We start from the raw sequence: 26,208 nt of genomic DNA, 5'->3' as shown, positions 1-26,208 counted from the left end.
TTGATGTAATCAAATTGAAGTAGAGCTACTTTCTACCTGGCTAACAATGAGTGAGATTTAATCTTTGAACCTGAAACTTGGAGTCGCAGATAAACCCAGTACACTACGTGCACCAATGTTAGCAATGCATTCAGATAGCTGAAGCCTGTGCCAAATTATTCCTAAATATTTCTAGTCTTTGTAAATTTTGCACCCTTCAGGGTTGTTTAATTAAATCCTACATAGGAAAGTGCCAAAAAAATTTGTATAAGAATAACATTAAAGAGAACCCGAGGTATAAAATAATGTTGGACTTATATTATAGAGCTTAAAAAGTTAGCTAAAAAGTCTTTTTAAATTTTTTAAAAAGCTCTTTTCATTCTCAAGATATTCACATTTAAAAAATTTCAGATTTAATTATGCTGCATGAATTATTATGTCATATTTCAGTAATAGCAAATTTTGACATTTTCTTTCATTAGTAATTTTAGACTTGTTAAGGGGTGTGCATTCAAACTTTATCAATGCATAGATATTATAAAGGTTAATTGATTAACATAATTTTTTTTTGCCAAAATGACACTCGCTTGCTCGTCCCAGGCCTCTTATTTTTTTGCTGACGACTCAATAACTCGGGATCTGCAACTTGGTTTCCAATCAAATTTTGTGGGTAAGCTTGTATAAGCCCTATATGTTTACTCACAAAATTTGATTGCAAACCGATCCCAAGTTATAAGTTTGTCAGCAAAAAAATAAGAGGCCTGGGACGAGCAAACAAGTGCCATTTTGGCAAAAAAAAATTATGTTTAAATGGGATGAGAAGAAAATCATTGACAGGGAATCCAGAACAACGGCCAGGAAGATTAAAGAAACCATCAACAGTGTAGAACGTAACAAACACATAAACAGCATCTCATATCAACTTCCTGAGATTTGGTTACCAGCCCTACAGAAGAAGTAGTTACCTACATCTAGGTCCGAAAATGTTAATTACCATAATTAACTGTAATTATCAGCTCGTTTCTGATTGGTTAATTTTTATGAATTTCAATCCTCTGCAATTATATAAATACATGCGCAACATCATTTTACTTTGCCCGATGATGGGAGAAGGATCTCCCCAAACGTCGCCTACTAAACTATCATGTTCAAGAAATGATAAACTTTCCACAGTAATAAAAATTATGTTAATCAATTAACCTTTATAATATCTATACATTGATGAAGTTTGCATGCACATCCCTTAACAGGTCTAAAATTACTGATGAAAGAAAATGTCTAAATTTGCTATTACTGAAATATGACATCATAATTCATGCAGCATAATTAAATCCGAAATTCTTTAAATGTGAATATTTTGAGAACGAAAAGAGCTTTTTAAAATCTTAAAAAGACTTGTTAACCAACTTTTTAGCTCTATAATATAAGCCCAACATCATTTTATACCTCAGGTTCCCTTTGAGTTCTTGCTTATTTGGCACCTCAATAGGTTGGCTGACTAGGCCTGAATTGATATAATACTTAAATCAGAAAAAACTTTCAAAAGAGACTTCAAGGAGGTGAAAATTTTTAAAATTCTTTTAGATATGTTCAAATCACAAATAAAATTTCTGAAAATATAAAAATCATTAGCTGAAAGTTCTTTGGAATTAATCAACTTTCGCGAAAAAGGCTAAAATTGATGAATTTCAGGTTTCTCTTGTGAATGTTTCTCCAATTAAAGTAGATAATCTTTTCTAATCAAGCTACACACTGTTTAAAATTTCAACTTATTAAAAACAAAATTGTTTTTTTATTTTTCAAAGCACATTATGCACCCTTGGTAAAACTTACTACAGCAAGAACAAATACCTCTAATCTAGTATCGGCGCCAAATTCCAACAATAGGTTAATCATTTCTTCATTACCTTGGATCAATGCAACATGCAAAGAGCTTTTTCCATTTTTAAATGCATTTATCTGCAAAAAATGAATAGAGCATCAAACCTTAAAAGAGAATTTTCACAACAAAAAAGACATTAGGATATACCATATGTGGTTTTTCGGTCAATATTTTCCGAGCGCCATCCAAGTCTCCCTCATAAACAGTTGTAACAATGTCTTTTTCACGTATCTCTTCAATTTTTTTCTTTCCTGCTTTTGTTCCTTTTTCCTCGTTATCACTATCATCCATCGCCTCACTGAATAACCGTAAAAGCCTGACAAGCATGTCTCTTCCTGAAATTTCTTCCTCTTCTAATATTTTTAGAGAGAAAAAAATAACACACTACAACTACGAAATAATTGATTTTTTAATAGAAAGAAGTTCCTGTAAGGAACAAATTACAGAAATTCAGCCCCATGTTATGTTTGAAGACATTTTTGTAATTGAGATTATTGAGGAAATTGTCATGTCATGGATGAAGAACAAATTGTTGTAATAACCATTTAGGATTTCTATTCATTTTAGAAATAAAGACATTGGAGACGTTGCAAAACTAAAAATAAGTTGAGTTGAGAAAGTTGCTAAAAAATCTTATTGTGTATGAGATTTGAGGAGACTTGGCAACCTGAGTCAGTTTTATTTGTATTCATTCTTCCAAATTGATCAGTGCCAAGTATAAGTCCCAATTTATCTCCACCGTTACAGTGATAACTGTAACCCCTTTCACCTCAACCTTCAGGTTATTTGAAACATATTATTAAGGGGATGCTCATTCCCCCATCTCCTCCATAACTTTTATTAGGCTTCTCCAAATGGAATCAAACTTGGCATGCTTATAGTAAATCATAAAAGGAAAAAAAAATGGCAGCAACCAATTTTTGCTCTTCTGTTAGCACTTTTTCTGTGACGTCATCCAAAACTTCAAATATGTCAAAAATATCACTAATTTGTTTAAAATTTAATACTTTTATTCCTAAATGAATTTTTCACACTTTCAATTTTCTGATAGCCAAATAAAAAATATTTAATATATTTTACTTAATTCACATGAAAAAAAGTCAAAAATCGCTCAAAAATCCATTTGTTTCTGATTTCTCTGCAAAATCCCCCCAAAATAAGAAAATAAGAGGTACACCATGTGTCCAAATTTTATTTCTTTGCTGAACTAAAGTTGTGTTGTGAGTTTTAAGTTCTAAGGATAATTCTAACGATATTTGTTTTCCTAATTATAGGGATTTTATTGAAATTTAGGGGTAGTTTTGAGTAATGGGCAATATCTGAGGCCATGAGAGACCAAACAATTGGGCATGCATAAATATGAAAACTCAGTAAGTATCATAGCAATGTAGTAGCAAAAAGTTATTAAAAAAATCCACCCACTCCAGACTGAATAGGGTTAAAAACCTTGAGAGTTCACAAAGACCAAAAAATTTAAAGTTTCTATTCCCGCTTTTATAAACAATTTAGTCCAACTTGTTATCACTTTTGTTCCTTTTAAAAAGGATTGGTTGGACAGCAAGTAGTATTGCCTATATTAAGCATAATAATTCTTTATTAATTTTTTTTTCTTTTGCTACAACATTAACTTAAAATTTACCTTCTTCCTCAGCAATAGCAGCTACACTTAATGGAACAATTACTCTATCACCAAATTTTACAGAGATTGTCTTTCCATCAAATGGCTTTATAACAACTCCTTCTTTTCCTGCTAACTAAAGGTGGAAAATATTTGAGTACAACATTTATTTTAGGGTTCTGTTAACTATGAAGGTAGAAATAGATAAGGAGATTTAACTCATCTGAGAGCGCATTAAAACTCTATTTATATTGCTATTGTTTCGGCATCCCAATTATGTAATGTTAAAATTTATTAACATATCGATTTGTTATCTTGAGTACTAGTCTCTAAAGCCCCTGAAAAAATACAGTTAGGCAGAAGGACAATGGAAAAATAGGTTGTCTTGGATGACATCAGCAAAGGCCCGCTGAAACACAAAAGATTTTTTTTCGAAATTTGTATAACTTCATTGTAGAGATCTTGACACGCTTATTAAAAAAATGTATACGATCATGTATCTTTGACAAATGGTTGCAGAGATGTTGGGGTTTAAAGGTTTTTTGATGACATCATCAACCCATCCAATTCAAAACGGATTCAGGGATCCAGGTTTGGGAAACTTACCTAATTTGGTCACAGGGTGTCCCTAGTTACCTGCGCGGAAAAAAAAAGAAATAACAAAGATCTGTCATTTGAATTTTAATGATGCCAGCAATGACTTTTTGTTCACAATTGTTTTAGTTGTTACCTGTATTGTGTGAAGCTTAAAACGCTGATCAAATTTTTGTACAGGATTGGGCTGTTTTAGTCACCAGTGAAGGAATTTTGCTGACATCAGCAATATCAGACCAATGTAGACAATTTTTTTTTAGAAATTTGTTTACCTATTTCCTTCATTGTATAGAGCTTTAAATGCTGATCAAGAAAATGTATAGAATAATATGTGCTTTTGATGAATGATTAAAGGGATCTGGGATTTAAAGGTTTTTTTGATAACATCATTAACCTTTCTGTTCTCAAATAGGTGGGTTTACCCAGCTTTAGGAAATTGGTGCTAATTTGGTCCCTAGTTACCCTAGTTACCCCTGCAGGATATGAAATTAATTATTTTTACCCATTTCCAAGTTATTTAGCCTTAAATTTAAAAGTGCAATGCAATAGCTTCACTAATCCTAAAAAACTTTCCTTTGACGTCAATATTCTTTTACCATCATAGTTTGGTAAATTACAGAACAATTTTATAGGTGATGTTTTATAAAATTCGTTAAAGAAAATAATGAAAAATATAATCGACTCTGCAAAAGTCACACACATGATTTCAAGTTTTTAAATTATGGTTTCTAGAAATATATGGTACACTGCAATAGCTGCACTAATCTTTATTACTGTATTGACGCCAGTCTAACCCATTGGTGTCATACTGTAGTGTCAAAAAATTTAATGACATACTTAGTATAACTGATTAAAAATGTAGTATTTCAGGATTGTAGGTTGGTTATGTAAACACTGAGCATTGTGAAATGTTCTAAAACATGTCATTTCTAAAGGACTGTGAGTATAACTGATTAAAAATGTAGTATTTCAGGATTGTAGGTTGATTATGTAAACACTGAGCATTGTGAAATGTTCTAAAACACATCATTTTTAAAGGACTGTGAAAACAATCATACAGCTTGTCTTTTAATCTCAATAATTTCCAATATCAAGTAACAAACCTTCTCAAGACCTTGTTTGTAAACATCAATATTTTTTTGCATTAAAGCAAATAAATTTTCATCATTGATTACTTTAACTTTTTCGTTGACTGGTAAATTTTCAACCTAAATATATAAAAAGAAAAAAGAAAAACACAAAGCTGTTACAAACTACAGGAAGCATGTGCTAAAAACTATTAGTAGAAACCACTCACTTTTTTAAGTGCAGCAGGATTTATTACTAACTTTCGCCTCTTTACTCCTTTAAGTTTTAAGAATAACGAAAAAAGGTTGGTATCGTCTTCATCATCAGAAACATCAAATAAAACAAATACATCTCCAGTAGGTGCTATCTCTATTACATGACCAACTATTCCAATGCACTACAAAAAAAAATAACAGCTTGATATACCAAATTATTACCTTACTGATACAAAAAACTGGTTAGTATGAAAAATCCGATGATTTAATTGGTTTACGGCTTATTTTAACAGGTCTTTGTATGAAGTCATACTAACCGGTTTTGGGAAGCCATTATTAAAATGGTACCATAAAAACGTAAACAAATAAAAAACATTTTCATAGCACACAAAAAATATAAAAGTAGCTCCCTTAAAACCATCTTTCAATTCTAATAAACAATGATTAGAATTTGTTTTGTGTACACACAAAATTTTAAAATCAAACGATCTTGAATTTGAAAAGTATCAAAATCGAACATGCGTTTTTTCTTCCTTAGTGTGCTTTGGGAATAGCAACTTAAATATAACTTTGCTTATTTTTTTCACAAAGGAAAAGTTATTTGCAGATTAAATACAGTCAGGTAATGAAGTGGATACTGACGGTTTTGATGTTGTACTGTAAAATACAATGCCCTTGGTCAAGGGCATAGACCTCGCAAACTCAGTCTGTCCTTTTGACCTATGGACACACAAGCTTTTAGTTTAGCTCACGGTTTTTAAGTTTGTGTGTCACAAAGTCTTAAAATGCACCTTTGTAATGAGGAAAACTGTTATACAATGCAATCAAGTAAAAAATCACCCATCAAGGCAAATGCAACACAGACATTTTTATGAACAGTCAGATGAGCAGAAAAGGTAAGAAACATTTTTTGATTTGTAGGACAACATTTCTTATGGTTTTCATCATGTTGTAATGCTTTTTGTTAATTTATCTTTCTTTTGGGTATGGGTTCCTTTGTGTCATACCTTTTTTCGCCCTGGCGTATGGTCTTTGTTGTGGTGTAGTTTTTTCATCCTTGCTTAGTTTTTTCTTTCATTAAATCCCATAACTCTTCGTATATGTGTTTCATGTAACAAATTTCAATTCACTTTGTACTGTTTTACATGGAATAACAAATTTTAGGTCAATAATTATCTTTCAAAATTCTTGATATCAACAAAATATTTAATATGTAAAACAATTACCAAGATTTTTAAACCTAATACATAGTCAAATAAAATTTTATATAACTGATGATGACTACTGAACAGTAGTCAAAAAGTTTTTTTTTATTTTGAAAATAAAATTTAAAAATAAGCTTCTTAATTATATTTTTCTAAAACACAGTGTGTTCTACACAATTTACTTAGAACGTTTTACTTTTTTTACTAGCACTGCATTGTTAAAGCCTAATGTCTGAAATAATGTCAATAATATTACAGGGTGGTAAATGCATTTAAATTTTACAAAACTGAAAACTGATTAGTCTCTGTGCTATCTTGGTGGTGGTATAAAACATACTTTTTATTAAAGATAAAATACCTATAACTTCAGTAAAAATTGAACAATGATTCGACATTTGTTTGACTTCTTTTTAGATTAACTTGATGCTATTATAACAGTTCAGAAATGGAAATAACCTGTTTTGTAATTTTAAAAAAGATATGCAGAAAACATTACAGCAATTCCCCTGATTGAAAAGTCAAATGCAGTCAAATATAATATGTGTTACTAGTTGATAAAGCCCGTGGAAAATCCACTGATGCAGAATAAAAATAAAAAAGAAGGGTCATTTGATTTTTGATGACGTTGGTAACCCATCTACAAAACAAAATTTAGAATGTTTTCACGTTGCCTCTATTATGTAGACCTTAAAACGCTGACCAAGAAAAAAAATAAACCTATAAACAAAATGTTCTTGCTTAATGCTTAGTGTTTAATGCTAATTTTTTTTAGAGAATAAGCATTTTTTTTAATGCTAGTCAATAAGGCCTGTGGAAAAATCAATTTAGGCAGAAGGACAATGGAAAAATAGGTTCTTTTACATATTTTGCTGACACCAGAAGTTCAAATCTAAAAAAACAACTGGCGAAATATAATTTATTCGTTGCCTGTAATATGTAGAGGTTGAACTGCTGATCAAAATAACGTATAGGATCATATGTTTTTGACGAACGGCTAAGGAGATAAAAGGTTTCAAAATTTTGCTGAAGTCAACAATGGCCCGCATATTTTTTTTCTTCAGAAATTCATATACCTGTTACCTTCATTGTATAGTTCTTGAAAGGCTGATCAAGAAAATGTATAGGATCATGTATCTTTGACAAACGGTTGCAGAGATATTGGGGTTTAAAGGTATTTTGACAACGTCATTAACCCGTCAATTCCGAAACGGATTCTGGGGTCCAGGTTTGGGAAACTTACCCAAAAATGGTCCCAGGTGGTCTCTAGTTACCCACGCAGTGAAAAATTACTGACGTCACCACCTCGTTTCCAAGTTATTTGGCTTCAAAGTTTTAAGTGCACTGTATTGGCTTCATTAATTTAATATACTTTCCTTTGAAGTTAATATTATTTTAACGTTAAAGTTTGGTAAATTACAGAATAATTTTGTGGGCGATGTTTTACATTGCCCATAAAATTATCAAAGAAAATAGTGAAGAATATAATCCACTTTGCAAAAGTCACAGACAGACAGACAGACAGACAGACAGACAGACAGACAGACAGACAGACAGACAGACAGACAGACAGACGGAAGCTCCGTATTATTATAAGAGATGGTTTTATGTTAGTGGTCAAATATCCCCTTGAACAAAATTGTGAGTATGCTAAAAACACCACCAACCAACGAAAAACGAAAATAAATATTGTCCCACAACTCAATATGCATGACATGGCGCATTTCTGTTTAAAATGATGATATAAAATGATGATAAAGATCCTTTAAATGTATAGATCGCCTGAGATAGGCATTCCTAATTTTATAATTTAATATTATAACAAGCAAAACTTAAATGAAACTACTTGGATTTAAAACAAAAAAAAGTAATAATCCAATCAAAAAATTCAAAAATCCGTTTTGGTTCATTGGAAAAAAAAATTCTCCAAACACTGATTTCATTACATTTAAGGGTTAATGTGATGGATAATGATCCAATCCTAAAAAATGCCCTAAACTACATACTTTAGGACTGTTGTTGCTAATTTTGCGCATAAATCTACCTTTTTTGACAATAAGATTTTTATTTAGAAAAATTCAACAAAATAAACATACGTTCACCATCTCTTGGATAAAACCTCCATGGCCATCCTGCAGTTGCATAAGTGATTCTACACTTTTATATATTGTCACCATATCACCAACATTAAATTTCTTTGCTCGCCTTTGTGGTACAGCTTTTAACAGTGCATCTAAACAGAAAAGAAAACAATTAAAAGTACTTTCCCAAGATAACCTTTAAAAAACTATTACCATTTTTGGAGAAAAATTATAGGTTAACAGTTTCAAAAATATATTTAGATGATGTCATCAAGGACTTATTCATATGCAAAAACATTTTTTTCAGAAATTTGTAAACCCTATTGGGTACTGAAGGGGTTAGTGAGGGGGTGTTGGAAGAAGTATTACTTGCAGGATAGGTTCTGCTTGGAAAAAGTTTAGAGAGTTACTTCCTTTGTTAACTAGCAGAGCCTTGTCAATTGAGGTAAAAAGTAGATTGTATGAGGTATCCGCTAGGTATACGTAGGATTAAAGATGTTATTCTGGTAAGAAGATTGAGTTGGTTGGGACACTTGGAAAAAATGGAGGAGGATAATTGGGTGAGAAAGTGTAGAGACTTGATAGTTCCTGGGGCAAAGCCAAGAGGTAAACCACGACAGACTTGGCAGGAGGTAATAAGGACATATAGAGGAATTTGAGTTTAGATCTAACACAGTCTAGATTAGATTAGAAGAGGGTCATTATCATACCCATCCAACCCATGCTAGCATGGAAAACATACGTTAAGCCGAGAATGATGACAATGATGATGATGAAAACACATACATGCTTTTTTATATAAGAAGTTCAAATTTTGCAAGAAATATTTAAGAAACATTAGCAGGCTAAATTGTTAAGAGCCATAGAACTTTCAAGGAATTTTTTTAAACAAAATAGCTTAAAATCAATCTAAATATCTGCAAACAAGTCAAAGATTTTGCCAACATGATCCTTTCTAACTCGAAAAGCCGCCTGAAAAGGAATTGAGCTCCCAGATGACTTAATTGGAACAATATTTTTAGAGACATTTAAGAAGCACTTCAGGCAGAAAATACAAAAATTGGGAAACATTGAGCCTGAACACAAATTTTGCATTTCTTATAAAAAAAAGCATGTAACCCTTGAAAAGTTTTAAAAAACAAGTTCACAGTGGAATGTTGGCAGTTAATACTTTTTAGCCAGATTTCCACAAAATCACTGGATGTGACAGTCATGACACAAAAATTAGATGAACTTCCATCCCTTTAGGAACTTTGGGGTTTGTTTGGATTAAAGGTTTTTCCTTCTTTTGAAATGGCATATAACTCTAAAAAACATAATTAAGTAAAAACTCTTAAACAACAACTATGAGTAGCCAAGAATAGAAAAAAATAACAAATAAATTTACTAAGTTCAGGCAGGTGATTCTTGTAACAATATCCCCCAAATGCAGGTGTAGTACAAATTAGATCCATCTAAAAGAATAAAATTCTTGAGCTGTGCCATCAACAAGTGACACTCACAACATTGCTGCATGGTTAGTAGTTATATGAAACATCATAATGAAAACTAACACCAAGAGCAATGTGATCTTATGTCATAAACATTCTACGCTATCAATCAATTTAATACTAATTAAGACCATTTATAGTTAACCTTTCGTTTGTCATCATTTTTTACGCTAAACAACAAATGCAGAATGCGGCAATTATTTGATTATTCTTAAAAAAAGGGTGCTTAGCTGGGTACCCCACAATGTACTTTAATGCATTATATTTTTTAGTAAACTGATTACCTCATCATGTTATTCTTTACTAGCCGATAAAGCCTGTGGAAAAATCCACTGCGGCAGGATAAAAATGAAAAAGAAGTGTCATTTGAACTTTGATGACGTTAGCAACCTATCCACAAAAAAAATAATTTAGAACCATGTTTTCACGTTGCCTCCATTAATGAAGCTCTGATGAAGAAAATGTATAAGATGATGCTAAAGCACGCAAAAGTTTTTTATTTGTATACCCGTTGCCTTCATCATGTAGATCTTGAAACGGTGATCAAGAAAATGTATAGGATCATGTACTTATGACACATGGTTACAGAAATATTGTGGTTCAAAGGTTTTTTGATGACGGCATAAACCCATTCATTTCGAAGACCCAGGTTTGGAAAACTTACCTAATTTGGTTCCAGGTGGTCTCTAGTTACCCACGCGATGAAAAATGACTGATGTCACTACCTCATTTCCAAGTTATTTGGCCTCAATGTTTTAAGTGCACTGTAAGAGCTTCATTAATTTAAATTCGGGTATTGACGTTAAAATAGCGATATTGATGTTGCGCTGTAACGTCAGAATATTTAAAATTTGAGACATGAACTCATCCACTTTGCCTATTACAGACTGACAGACACACAGACACAGTCTCTGTATTATTTTTAGTTACATCCTACACAATAAATTAGGATAGTGTTTTCAAATGGAAAATAAAGTGTAATGAAAATTAGAAATAAAAGTTCATAACTTTTAAAAATATTTAAGATGTTTTATGTATAATTAAATACATTTCAAGGCATACGAAATGTGGAACGATTATGGTGAAGATCATCAACATAGTGTTTGTGATAACAATTTACACGTGATCAATAAAGCATCTGCCTTTTGTTGAAAAATATTTGATGAGTGCCTTTCTGAAATTAGAATTTTTCCTATTTCCAAAAAGGTGATTATTCAATAAAAATAATTTACTTGATTAGAAAAGAAAACAAATACAGAAGTATATTTTAATGATTTCATCAATAAAACAAATATATACAAAAAATATTTTCCAGAATTTTTTATCCCCATGCTTCCATTGTGCAGATCTTGCAACATTGATCAGACAAAATGTTTAGGATCATATGTTTTTGATAAATTATGGTTTAAAAATGTTTATGGTTTAAAAATGTTTGATGACGTGGCTCTAGTTACTCACACAGAAGTTGATGTCAGTTATTTCCACCCTTTTCCAAGTTATTAGACCTCGAACTAAAATTGCAATGAAATAGTTCGCTAATCTTATTTAACTACATGAATCTATATGGAAAATGAATGCCACTTTGAATGTTACAGACATATATTATTATATAGACTAGTCAGCATCCCCATGGAAAATCTATGGAAATTTGCACATTGCAGCAAAGTGGATAAAAATATATTGCATTTGTTATTTTCAGCTTAAAAACTTCCACGTAGTTTAGCATTACCTGGTTTTGGCGGACAAACAGGCAATGGCTATTATGGTAGAGATAGCATAGATTTGATTAATTATGGGAATAGTATTTTTTTTAAAAAGCGAGAAAATAACTTACACTCTACAAATGCATACACACAAATGAAACATCATTTAAAATAAAATTAGAATTTCATATGTAGTAACTTTACCTTGCCTTGAAATCCAGTTCTGTAGTTATTCTCATTTTTTTGTTTGTTCCATAGTACACTAACACCACTTCTTAAACTCTTTTTCTAAATAAGATAATTTAACGCATTCTCTTTGTAACTTTGTAAATATATAAATGCAACAAATAAAATAGTGAATAATTAACAGTTACTTTTTTGGGTAACACAATACTGATAAGAGTATATTCAATCTTAAACTAAAATTAAGATTGTTTAGGTGCAGAGCGAATAAATTCCTCAAAATTTTTCATGCTTTCCTTAAGCCGTAGCAACACTTTGTTGAACGATTAAAATTTAGAAAATATATAAATGATTTATTTATCTTAAGTATTGGAAATACTTTAAAATATTTTTTTATGCTTTTCCTTAATGTATTTGTAAAACTTTACTTGAAGCTAGAAGATAAAAACAAGTAACAAAAAAACATTTGTAAAGAAAGACATACGCTAAATGGTCCTTTCCAGTCATAAATAGAAACAACTTTACCAGTGCTGCCATCTCCACCTGAACATTTGAAAAGAATAGCAACAAATAAAAAAAAATCCCATAAGCAAAAAATACCTTCATTTTTATTTATAATACTAAATGTTTTAAATTAACTTGTTTTCCACCCAAAAATAACTTTGGCTAAAACGAAAGTATAATTAGAACAAAATGCAATTGAGTAATGATATTACCATCTCTGATTGATAATAGATTATTAATAGAAATGAAATGATAAAACATTGTTAACCTACTGTTCGTGTTTAGACAGTTTAACTAATTACAATAGTTTTGGATGGAGTTTTTGTTCTGTTTGGTGCAGATCTGATACATTGGTACAACGTTGCGTTGCTGTTGTGATGCTGTTGTGTTTAATGATTGTTGCGTTAAACCCAGGTCAGAGCTACAACGATTATCAGGTTAGTCACATATTTCACCTTTTAACACTGGTAGCAGAGGGTGTACTAACCTGTTAAAGATGGCACACTACAAAGCCCCACTGACACTTGGTGATAACACTAATATGTGTTATGAGAACTGGAAAAAAGAAGTACAGATATGGCAATTATTTACTTCGCTGGAGAAGAAGAAGCAGGCACCTGCTATTTTTTTGACTTTGACTGGTCAAGCACGAGAAGCAATTTTAGAGATGGAACTTGAAGTGTTAAGTTCTGATGATGGTGTTAAGGAACTTGTGAAGAAGTTAGACTCCTTGTATCTTAAGGACTGCACCATTCAGCTTATGAAGTATATGAATAAGTTTGAAAAATTTTAAAATGAGGATTTTGTATCGATGTGTGAAAATGCCAACATCAAAATATGCACAACAGCTGCAGAAAGCCCTTGAAGCAACGGTTTGGTGGAAAGACACAATGCTATTCTTGGTTATAATGTTAGCAAGATGATGGAGGATAAAGTTACAGTCGATTTGGACATGGCAGTAGCCTGGTTAGTGAGCGCCAAAAATTCCCTGAAAAATGTCAATGTCTACAGTCTGAACAAACTTGTTTTTGGATTCAACCAAAATCTTCCAAACTCCAATAATGCGAAGTTACCAGCTTTAGAAGGAAAGACTTCCAGTGAGATTGTTGCAACAAATCTAAATGCTATGAATGCTGCATGAAAGGTGTTCATACAAAGTGAATCAGCGGAAAAGGTTAGAAGAGCATTAAGGCATCAAACAAGAACGTCAGGTGATGATATATTTGAAACTGGGGACAAGTTATTTTATAAAAGAAACGCAAGCAATGCTTGGAAAGTGTCATAGGACAGGATGGCAAACAGGTTTTAATAAAACATGGCAGTTCGTATGTCCAGGTTTGATTGATGCTACTCCCATAGAAAGTTGCAGAAATAAACCAATAATATTTTTAACCAACACCGATAATCATGTGAATGAAGAAGTAGTAGGTGATGGAGATAGTGATGACAGTGCTGAAAATTCTGATATTGATTTGCAGAACTTCCAAAGTGATGAACCAGAAAGAAGGGATGCCATTAGAAAGGATAGACAAGTTGCATCAGATAAAATTAATGATATAAATAATCTAACCAGTAGCATAAGTCGACTTTCCTTAAAACCCAAAGCTATAAGTCATTTGCAAAGTGTAAGTTCAAGGACTGTGATATAGTTAAAGATGTGGAAATTATATCAAGAGGTGGTAAAGCAACTGGAAAATATAAAACCTATTTGAATATACGAGATGTAGATAGTAATTCATTTCATGTGTTGATTAGGTGGAAATTGAAAGTTGTCAGCCAGTAAACACAGAAGAGGTACTTCTTTTGCAAGTAAAATTTGCAGATTCAGACGTCTTGGATGCTAAAATTGATGAATTAGAAAAATGGAAAAAGAACAAGGTTTATGAAAATGTTGAAAACCATGGACAAAAGGCATTTGCTGTGAGATGGGTCGTGACTGAGAAAATACTGAATGGGAAGAATAAGATGAAAGCCAGATTAGTTGCACGGGACTTCGAGGAGATAGAAAATGACATTTTAAAAGACTCCTCAACTTGCTTAAAGGAAAGTTTGCGTTTGATACACACCCTCATTGCTTACAAAAATTGGGGATGCAAATCTATTGACATCAAATCTGCATTTTTACAAGGAAAGGAAATTGAAAGAACTGTTTACTTGAAAGCTGATAATGGAAATTCTTTGTGGAAGCTTAAAAAATGCATTTATGGCTTGGTGGATGCTTCTCGCTGTTGGTATTTGCGTGTAAAAGAAGAGCTCATAAATCTTAATGTCTCAGTGATCCTGCAATATTTTACTAGCATCATGGTCAACAATTATCAGGAGTAATGGCTACACATGTTGATGATTTTTGTTGGGGCGGGAATGAGGATTTCATCGAATATGTTATAGAACCTTTACGGAGAGTGTTTCTTGTTGGATCTCAATGTTCAACAGTATTTCGTTATCTTGGATTAAGCTTGAACCAGCACAGTGATTTTACCATTCAAATCAACCAAAATGCATATGTTGAGGAAATTGAACCTATTAAAATAGAAAAAGAAAGAAAGGGGAAGAAGAATTATCCACTGAATGAAAATGAGATCAGGGAATTCAGAGCTTTAATAGGACGGCTGTGCTGGCTAAGTGGACACACCAGACCATGTTTGAAGTCTGTGAATTAGGAGCATCAGTAAAGGAAGCCACAATAAATGATTTTTTGAAAGGCAACAAAGTTCTGGTAAAAGTCTTGAAGTCTATAATGATGCATCCTTTGCAAACCTTAGAAACGGAGGATCTCAAGGCGGATATATAATATTTCTGAAAGACGACTGTGGAAATCTATCACCCATTATGTGGCAGTCAAAGCGCCCGCAAAGAGTAGTAAAGAGTACAATGGCTGCAGAAACTCTGATTCAAGTTAAAGCTGCAGAAGCAGCATTCTGGTTATCAAATTTACTGACTGAAGTATGTGGTCGTGATGTTTTAAATTCCATTATATGTTACACAGACAGTCGACAACTATTTGAAGCAGTTCAATCTATCAAATCTGTTGTGGATAAGCGACTACGGATAGATTTGTCTATACTTAAAGAAATGATTGACAGAGGAGAAATAACAGATGTAAAGTGGATTGATAGCAAGAAACAAATTGCAAATTGTCTGACTTCCAGTAAAACTGCAAACATTTCCATCTTAACAAACAGCGTAAAATAAATCCTTCTGCATACTTTTTTATTGAAACAAATAAAAGCATTTCTATCGCCGCTTTTTGTTTTTTAACTTTTAAAATGGGATCTTAAAAAACATTTCTATTGCCGCTTTTAGTTTTTAAACTTTTAAAATGCGATTTAAAAAAACATTCCTATCGCCGCTTCTCGTTTTTAAACTAAAATGCGATTTAAAAAAACATTTCTATCGCAGCTTCTCGTTTTTAAACTTTTAAAATGTTATCTTAAAAAATATTTCTATCACCGCTTTTCGTTCTAAAACTTTTAAAATGCCATCTTAAAAAACATTTTTATCACCGTTTTTCGTTCTTAAACTTTTAAAATGTGATCTTAAAAAACATTTCTATCGCCGCTTTTCGTTTTTAAACTTTTAAAATGCTATCTAAAAAATCTTTTCTATTGCCTCTTTTTGTTTATAAACTTTTAAAATGCGATTTAAAAAGACATTTTTATCCCCACTTTTCGTTTTTAAACTTTTAAAATGCGATCTAAAAATCTTTTCTATCGCCGCTTTTCGTTTATAAACTTTTAAAATGCGATCTAAACTTTTATATTTAATTACCGCAATTAAAATTTTCAAAATAGTTCGCACAAAATAGATTGCTCAAATTGATCTTGCAACCTATTGTGATTAAACAATCGATCGTGTGTGGTCATTGTTTATCAGCGAGGCAATTATTTTCTTAAAAAAACAAAAGCTATCGCAATGTTATTGTTCTATGTAACTATTCATGCAAGTTTCGCGTCCGCGGTAGATTACATTCAGACTGTACTGTACATTCAATGAAGAAAATAGTACCAACCGGATAAAATGTGTACATTAATAAAACTGCACGTGGATCCTATATCTACGTAATCTTACTTCAACTACATGATTTTATTTTTTTGACACAGTGAAATTGCTTTAACTTTCTGTTGCTTGCCAGTGCTAATATTACCAGCTCTCTCTGAAACACAATTTTGGAGATCATTTTTCTTTTGTGTTGAATGTAATTCTAATCTATTTATATCTTTGCAATCACATTGAGCACATTGAAATGATTTGCTTCTGGTAATAGAGCAATATAGTTGTTAGCCCATGGAAAAATCCATGCGTACATTTGACTTTTTTATACCGCATTGCGTGCATCTCGCTCCCTGCGCAGCTAAGCTACCATTTTGCATGACAGACAGACGGACGGACGGACAGACGTATATAGATAGCAGGTATCAGTTTTAGGTTTAATTGACAGGTATTTCACAACCTAGTGCCCAGGACTTATTATTAATTCCTTTAAAAATATTGAAAAATGTTAAAATTAAAGTATAGATAATAATTTTCTTTTTATCTTCGCTACATTCAAGCAACAGGTTTCCACTAAAAATATCTCCTCCTTATTGCCGCCATTCATTATATCATGCACACTGTGATTGTTGAGATATAAAATGGAGCTAAATGAATATTTAGCTCATGTTAATTGTGGTGACTTCAGTATACCTTCTAGCTGTCCTGTATAATGATAGATACCACTCTGGCTCTGACCTAGTACTGTACCTCAAATAAGGTTAAGAATAAGGCACTTCTAATTCAGTTAATAGGTAGCCATGTTGGATTATATCTGCTTAGAGCATTGTCTCAGTTGCCCCAGGTCAACATGCATCTGTTTTGCCTCGCTTAATAATACAAGTCAATAAATACATAACACATGGATCAGTCCAATTTTAGCCATAAAGAACTGAGGTTGTTGGAGATTAAAGCTCCTCAGATTTGAAGCTCCCACCCCCTCACCCATTATCATCTGTGGCAATGTCTCCAATTTTACTTGAACTAACTATGTTTATTTTCTTTTATGTGCTGCCAAACCGGATGACACTTGCCGAATAAGCTTGCCTCTGACCACTGGCACTTCTTTTCACGCACTGGTCCAGCACTGCCAGCATACGATCAAGCTTTTGGATTGGCTCACATCACCCAGTCGTCGATGGGTGGTCATGTGATCACTGATCACTGTGGCTGCACTGTTGCTCTAGCCGCACGGTTTCCTTATACAACCATTTGGCTACGAGAGTTGTGAAGGTTTTTGTCCAGCGGTGGGAGCAACGGTTCATCCAATTTCCACTTGCGCTTTTACTGATGGGGATGTCGGGCTTCCTACGTCAGCCATATAACATTTGGACGGATGCCTGTGTGAGGCTTGTGTAACTTATTATTACTTGATATTATTATCACTTATTATCATTATGGTGAGGCACACCCTTTGAATCCTGGTTTTATTATTATGTGGTAACACACGCTGGGCCAATACTGGACCAGCTTGTGCATTCCACCTTTAGCTCATGATTATTGATAACACATGTTTATTGGGTGCAGAAGACACCATATGTGATTATCGGTTTATAGTGAAGTGCAGTGTACCTTCATGATTGAAGTGGAAGAGAAACAATATCCTTCATGCATGAGAATAAATTATTAAATAAGTATATAATTAATACACTAAATAATTAATCATTAATTACAAGTTATAGGTAAATGTATAATTAGTTGTGAAATGTACCTCGTGAATAGAGGATATGAGTATGTAATTCATGCATGAAGAGATCTGGGTCATGCCTTGGAAACCGTTCACAATATTATGATCCATGGGGGCATAAACTTGTGAGGGGCAACCAAAACGTGCATACTCTTAGGAAATTACCCTCTTTGCCTTGGGCAAGCATTTTGGTGTGATTACCTTGTTATGATTACTAGCAGCATGCGTTATTTAATTATTTTCTTACCCGGCATCCCAATCCATTCCCCAAATTTACAAATTGCGTTCCATGCGTATGATGTAGTATACCAAAAATGTGCCATAATACAATATTCTCGATTAATAAGTGTGTTTTTACTGAGTAACCAAGACAATTAATAGATAACAAAATTCTATAAACATTAGAAAAGAAAGTTCCGTACATCACTGTTACAGACAATCCGTGATAATAATTATCACGGATTGTCTGTAACAGTTGTATGTTTTTTATTTTTATGCCAAAAAAACTTAAAATACATAAAAAAACAGAGATTTTACTTTAGGTTTATAACCTGATAGAATGTTTTTGTTTTGTTTGTTTAATTGCAGGGAGCAAGAGTTATTATTGGCTGAAACTAATGTCTACAAATAAAAAGAAAACAGCAATGTCTGATTTAGCACTGTCAGCATTAGCAGAAGATGGACTTGTCAAATTAATTTTAATTCATTATTATTTCGGCAATCGAAGACAAGGAATTTAAGACTGAGAGAGTCGCTAGTTCAGACACTCGGTTCTTGTGTTTGGGGTTCACGAGTTTAAACGTCCCCCACTTGTCTCCAGCATGAAAAAAAACAGAACACACACACATGTTTATAAAGTGATTAGGGTAAGTAAAAATACGCTAAATTTTTTTCTTAAAACGATGCGGCTTATGCAAAGGTGCTGGTAAGTAAAACACATTGATTGAAATTTTATGCGGGTTATACGAAGGTGCGGGTTATCTGATAGTATCTAGTTTATAACTCCCTAAAAAAGCTGACCTGCGGGTTATACGATGTGCGGGTTATATACCGGAAAATACAGTATTTAAATTATATGGAAACGACTGACAGCTCTAAAAAAAGGTTTAATAGGACTTTGTCTGTCTTTTTTCACATTTACATTTATGGTGCTTCTTCTTACGCCCTTTCAAAGCTTAAAATTGCCATATTTTGTTCTAAAATTGCCAAAAAACGACCCTTATAAAGGTAAAAACATAGAAATCGCTGTATTTGGTTGTAAACTAGTGGTAAAAACACAGAAGTCATTAAGCTTTGCTCCAAGAAACTACAACACCTTCCTGTAAACATTAAACATATGCATTGCGTTTTAACATCAAAGTATATTAAAGTATATTAAAAAGCTTAAAAAAATCACTGTAGTTTGAATAAAAACATAACGTTCAAAATTATTTTTAGATTCACAGTTAACTTCGTATTTTAAAAATATGAATTTAATATTTAATATTTTTGAAAATACTAAATTAGTATTTTTAAATTTTTTTGATTGATCTGCATTCCCCTCTGTATCAGTAAAGACGTTTACCAACTACTGAGGGGTCGTGTTGAAGATATCCTAGTGTATGTAATTCTTTATCTGAGACAGGAGTCAGCACATTAGCTAGGATGTACAAGTTGGCTTTGAATAGGATTTCATTAGTTAATTTCTTCACAATAAAATTAAAATGATTGTTAATCCTGGGGTGTTAAAATATGATTATCGAGATTTTGACAGTAACAATCTTACAATCGTCAGGTTAAAAGAAAAAATCCTTGATAATAATAATATTGTTTCAAGTAATGCTTTTCATGATTCGTAGTTAGCATTGTATAGCTGTATTAGCTGTTATTTAACTATCTGGAATTAAGTTTGTGACTACTTGTTCCAAAGTAGTCACAAAGTTTAAGTAATGGCTACACTTTCATGCGCTGATTGAAATTTTCGGGCTGTGTAAATTTGCTGGAACTTGTACTACATTTGTTTCTCATGCCAAAACAATGCCCTCTGTACAGTGTACAAGTAAAAGGATTTTTTTTATTTTTTAATTTTGTTTTATAATTTCTATATTTCTATATCACACTGGTGCTTTTTTTATTGATAATTCCTAATGCTATATTTAAATGAAAAGTAAAAAGCCTAAAATGTAAAATTGAAATCTCTTTTATTTGCAAAGAGAACAAAGGAAGCATTACATACCATCCTGGTTTCCCCAATCCCAATCTCTTCCTCGTTTCACCTTTGCACCAGGAAAAAATCCATGGATCTTACTTCTTTCTTGAAGTTTCCTTTTTCCAACGTTCCTAGCACTGCCATAAAAAGAAAATAGGTTTTAAAGTTACATGTGTGGTACAAACATCCAATAAACTTACATGGCATGAAGAAAAAATATATTTCTTTATGTGTAGGTTTCTTTCAGGATTACTTTGCCTTTTTTCTTCTTAATTAGCCTAGTTAACTACAATACTTTTTATAAGAACTTCAGCCTGAGGTTTATTTCTTTATATAAGCGGACTTAAATTTTTTATTTTTCTATATTTGTATGCCAACAAGGGAAAATTTATCACCATCAATACTGAATCAAACATGTAAATTAATTAGTGTGAGTTATCTGATCAGGAAAGTTTATACAAACTATATGCGTCCTTTTTCTGGCATTTTAGACCACTTGTAATTTTTACATTTATCAGAAAGTATTGTCACAGAAGTTGCACCACACAACATAGAATTTTATGAAATATGATCTATACCAGTCTTCAATTAATTTTTGCAATTACTTGTGGGACAAACATCAAGGAACAGGGTTACACAGAATGATATAACAACAAACAAAACTGTAATAATAACTACTTACGGAGTATTTGGCAAAGAAATTCGATAAAAAGCATGATCTAAATCATGCATGTTTCCATGGTAACATGTGTTACATAAATCATAATCATTACAAGTTGCACAATTCCATCTTATACCAACAACAGGTGCTGATGCACATTCATCACATTTTATTCCTGGATGTGTTATTCCTGAAAGAAATTAAATGGTATCAGACACGTGTATGTTTGTGTCTGCATAAAGCACTAAATGAAAAAATAAAAAAATTCTACATACCAGTGGGACCAAGATCATATACAAGCAGATCATTGCCAGGGCAAATATCCTCATTCCCATTGTTCCAAACAACTTCAACATTTTTTTCAGTATTATCAGCAACAATACCCAAGCCATCAATGCCACCCTTATGATTACGCCCTCCAATGATGCATGCACCTTTTAAATCCATTGTGCATTATGTACAGTATAATATATTGCAGGATGTATGTTCTAGGAAAATTTTAAAATATATATACTTGAAAATGCATGTCCAACAAAACATCAGCATTGCTGTTTTTCACTTACTGCTAAATGGTTTACAATAATTTTATCTATCACAATGTTAGTAACAGCCTTTAGTGTTGAAGTCAAATTAGCTAAAGCAGTTCTATACAGTATCACACAGCTGGAAAACCAAAACAAGGCCTTTGTGTGGCAAACCTTGCTTCAACCCTGTGGATTCAAAGTGTGGATTTGTAGATCAAAATTTGTAGATCAAATCTTAATAATAAAAAGGGTTGTATTTCAAAATGTTAAAATGCTGTAAGTGATTTCATGCCGTGAACCTTATTCTTATTGATAAGACTGGGAGTGTTTTTATTAAAAACCATTTTTGTAAAAGCAATAGTTTTTTTTGCATTGAAAAGCATGTAAAGTGAGTTTAAGTACAATAATATTTTTATGAAAAAACATAATTAAATTTTAATCCCAGACATAATTCTTTAATATACAGTAGGTAAATAACATGCTTACATGCATGAAGTTACTTCAAGTGTCTAACATTCAACTATGCAAAAATTTAGGTCTCTATGGACTAGCCCACACCTGATATGATTAGTCAAGAAAGACTTGCCCAAGTCAGATTTTAAGCCCTGCTATTACACAATAAAGTTAGTCTTTTCACATGAGTCTCAAGGAGCAGTACCTATAATTATTTCACATTCAGGAATTTTCACCTGCTATAAGTACTGCTTATACTTTTTTTATACTGCTTTTTTTTTTCTCATTATTTTTGCCCTTTGGTTTGTATCAGAAAAATAATACTCTCCCTCTTAATCATATTTTTGTGTTTCGTGACAGTTAGCCTTTACTGTACACTGCCCTTTTAAGTCTTGCCATGTGGCCTTCATGTTATTATTAGCCTCGCTATTGTGTTGGTTTTCAGCCATCGAATTATAAATGTAACTTGTTATATTGTATTTACCCACTTTTCCTATGGCAAATAAATTGAATTGAATGAATAACCTTCATATTCATGCAAGTTTTGTAATGTTGCTTATAATGGCCTTTTGTCTACATAAAGAAACTTCAAACATATTTTGTTGACACATGGAGTTAATTGCCTAGAACTGTTGTATGCGAGTCATAACATGAAAGCATAAATAGACCAGGCAAAAAGTAAATGCTTATGAAAAAATTCATTTCAAATGTTCATGGAGATCTGTTTTTTAACAATATGGGATAATTTAACAAGCAACCTGTAAAACAGCCTTTCAAAAGAATAGAACGTCTTCTTTACTAAAAAAACATTGAAGCCCAAAATCTGGATTTTAGCTGTAACATAAGATATGCTGAGCAACTTAGTATGAGTCTTCAAAGTCTAAAAAGACTTAAAAATAATGTAAATTTAATTTTTTGTTACTATTCTATACTTATGGTAAAAAAAGCATGATTAAAACACATTTAATATAATCTGAACAAAGTTACCTTTTTAGAAATAAGATTTCACTTGTATGACTATCAAAGGGCAGCAAAACTAGCGTTGTTGGCATATTTCAATAAAAAAATAAAGTATAGAAATTTACTATTTATGCTTGGTCATTAAGTTTAAATAAATTTTTTTTATTGCTTAGGGGCCATCAAAAATCGGGTTTTATTTTTACTGATAACAGCAAATACGAGTGTGCCGATAAGCCACATACGCTGTAAAAAGTTGAAACAAATCAGGTATTTGCCCGAATAAACCAGCATAGACCCGAACAATGCCTGAAAAAGAAACGAAAAACAGACACTAATGATTCAAAAAACTATAAAAATTGAAATATACTTACTATGTGGTAGCGAAGTTCTTAAAAGAACTGTTTTTGATAGTTTATAAAGATTTACTTGATAAATAACTTATATATAAACTTTATTAACTCCTTTATCTTCAAGCTCCTTCTTCCAACTATTGTCCGCTTGGTATGTTACACAAGGAACTACATTTTGGGAATGTTCTGGGCGAGTTCGTGAAAGTGCAGGCGGTTTCAGACAACAACTGCCAATTTAATTCGAAAAGTCGTCCGAACTCGCCCTTACATATGCGGGCGTTTGCGGCTTATCGACACCCTCTTCAGCAAATTGGCTGTTAGCTAGCTATATCCATGTTAAGGGCATGCTTTATTTCCACTTTGTACTTTAGAATGAAGTTCCGCTCAAGAAATTATGTTTTTTATGCAGACTGTTTTGTTATATGCAAAAGTGTTGTAAACCTTATTCTGCTATTACATCTGTTAGTATTTATAGGTTAATTTTGTTTCTCTTCTTTTGTCCAGCTACAATTAAATTGTAATAAATTTAGTCTGTTTTTTTATTTCAATGGCAAGCTGATGCTTTAATTGCCTTTACCCCTAATGACCAATTTTCCATTAACAGAGACAAAACCTAATTTTTGATGACTAAAAACAGGTGAAGGATCTTGAGGGTTCTGTTATGCCTAAATGAAGAAAGAGGAGCCATGTAAAATATGGCTGTCTAGATAACAGTGAGTGCAAAGCAGGCAAGGGGAGGTGAGAGGTGAGTAGGTAGCTAGCTTCGCCAATTTCCCCTGATTTGAAAAATACTTTCTTCTTCTTCTATGCCTTTTCGATTTGTAGAAACAGTGTTTTATTTATCTTAGGCGAGGCAAATGACTTTAGATAAATCACTCCATCGTTTTCTATCTTGTGCAATCTGTTTAGTGTGCGAAGGTCATCAGTTGTTGTAAATTGCTTAACAGGGAGTTATTTTTGAGAGTTGTTTTGATTTTTGGTCTATAGAAGTTGGTAAAGTAATTTGTTTGTTTTCTGAAAATTTCTTTGCATCTTTGGGAATTTCGAAGTAGTATTTCATAGATTGGTGTGCAAGTGTAGTCTCTGGTAGTCTAAGGATATGTCCAAGTAATCTCCATTTGGCATGTTTCCTAGTTTTACTTATGGGTTCCTCCTTGCATTTTACGTATAATTTTTGATTCTTGATCTTTTTATCTTTTATAATATTTCTAAGTTGTCTTCTATGTACTACATCAATTTCATTTTGGTCTTTCTTTGTCAGTCCCCATGTTCCGAAATTGTAGGTTAATACTGGTTTTACTGTTGATTTATAGATTGTTAATTTCTTCTCCTAGTGTATGTTCTGTTTTAATCATACTTGTTTTATTGAATTGAATGCTGCATATGACAGTTGTATTCTTCACTTATGTCTTCATAGCATGCAAGTAGACTTCCCAGTTTCTTCACTGTTCTCCAGGTTTCATCAATTTTATCTTTATTTCTCTTTATCTCAGTTTACTCCGTTTTATCTTCATTTACTTTTAGATTATGCTTTGCAAGTGTCTTTAACAATGCTTTTGAGGTAATCCTTTTCTGCTTTATCTTCTGTTGGGAAATCAGTGTCATCTGCATATATTAATTCTCTTGTTAGGCTTGTAATCTTTGTGTATGAATGTTCTATCGTTGGTCTTCTTATGTTTAGATTCCCTTGTAATGTTCTAAGGCTTTTTTACGCTATATTAAAAAATGTTCCACTAATTGCATCTCCTTGTGGTGATCCTACGTTTGTGCTGGTGTCTTCTGGATGACTATCTGCAAACAGTACATTGATGCTTGTATTACTGAGTATTAGTCGGCTCATTCTACATTAATCTTCATCAAGAAAGGTTTTCAATTCTTTCATTAGTTTATTTCTGTTGATGGTACCAAAGGCTGAGGACATGTCTATTGCAATTATATGTATTTCAAGATATTAGTAGAGCTGTGCTTTTGCTGTTAGAAATCTGTGGGTCCATATTATGTCTCATGTTGAGACATAATAGTGACTGTGATTGTGAAAGGTATTGATCAACTTTGGGCTGGATTCTGTTGAGGGTTGTAAGGGATGGTATTCAACAAGTTTATCGGTCTTAAATTTTTCACTGGGCCTTTTTCTTTACCTTGTTTCTGTATTGGTATCAGATTTGATTTTCCTATATTGATATTCGCTAATTTTTTGTTTTACTGCTTCAGAGCTGTGTTTTACCAATTCTGCAGGTATATGGTCTTCTCCAGGTGGCTTATTATTTTTCATCCTATTTAATGCCTTTTCTACTTCTTCTTTACTTATTGGCTTATTAAGAGGTCTAGGTGGTCCTTCAAATTGATTTACCATTTCATGTTGGTCATTCCAAAAGTGTTGTGTAAAGTGTTCTTTTACTATGTTATATTGATCATTTTTGTTAATTACTTTCTGATTTTCAGCATTGTGGATGATGGTGTTTTTATTTTTCTTGTGAGGATTTCGTAGATATTTTATTGCTTTGAACATTGCTGTTGATTAATTATCGTTTTGAATACTGTTTGCTATCTAATCTATTTTCTTTTCATTTTGAGCTTTCACTTCTTTCTTGATCATCTTCATTATTTTATTACGTTTATTTTTCCATTCTTTGAGTGAAAAATACTTTAGCTAGATAAACACAAATTTGATCGTTTGTGCATTTCCCACTTTCTCTTTTCTGCTGTCTCTCACACGATTGCAGTCACTATTTCCTAGGCAGACATTCCCCTTCTCGTCCCAGGGGTTCTTGCCTTTTTAACATCGACGCCGGCGGCGAAGAAAACTTGCTTGCCGTCAAGGGCATATGAGCAAACCG

The 26,208-nt window shown here is 32.5% G+C and overlaps 1 protein-coding gene across 1 annotated transcript in view; it reads right to left on the bottom strand.

Annotated features, from left to right (window-relative positions):
- The window catches only part of LOC130656793 (E3 ubiquitin-protein ligase MIB2-like), a 36,367-nt gene extending 10,159 nt beyond the window's left edge, over nucleotides 1–26,208 (bottom strand). The window contains exons 1-13 of the mRNA XM_057459714.1: nucleotides 23,393–26,208; nucleotides 21,360–21,572; nucleotides 21,106–21,274; nucleotides 20,451–20,560; nucleotides 12,500–12,558; nucleotides 12,037–12,120; nucleotides 10,027–10,093; nucleotides 8,655–8,791; nucleotides 5,371–5,538; nucleotides 5,177–5,281; nucleotides 3,501–3,615; nucleotides 2,009–2,214; nucleotides 1,831–1,938 (exon numbers count right to left, since the gene is read on the bottom strand). Coding sequence (XP_057315697.1) covers nucleotides 1,831–1,938; nucleotides 2,009–2,214; nucleotides 3,501–3,615; nucleotides 5,177–5,281; nucleotides 5,371–5,538; nucleotides 8,655–8,791; nucleotides 10,027–10,093; nucleotides 12,037–12,120; nucleotides 12,500–12,558; nucleotides 20,451–20,560; nucleotides 21,106–21,274; nucleotides 21,360–21,531 — 1,500 coding nt within the window. The 5' untranslated portion in view covers nucleotides 21,532–21,572; nucleotides 23,393–26,208. The remainder of the gene's footprint in view (nucleotides 1–1,830; nucleotides 1,939–2,008; nucleotides 2,215–3,500; nucleotides 3,616–5,176; nucleotides 5,282–5,370; nucleotides 5,539–8,654; nucleotides 8,792–10,026; nucleotides 10,094–12,036; nucleotides 12,121–12,499; nucleotides 12,559–20,450; nucleotides 20,561–21,105; nucleotides 21,275–21,359; nucleotides 21,573–23,392) is intronic.

The sequence above is a fragment of the Hydractinia symbiolongicarpus genome, chromosome 9, assembly GCF_029227915.1.
Source record: "Hydractinia symbiolongicarpus strain clone_291-10 chromosome 9, HSymV2.1, whole genome shotgun sequence".
NCBI lineage: Eukaryota > Metazoa > Cnidaria > Hydrozoa > Anthoathecata > Hydractiniidae > Hydractinia > Hydractinia symbiolongicarpus.
This window is presented reverse-complemented; position numbering and strand designations above follow the sequence as displayed.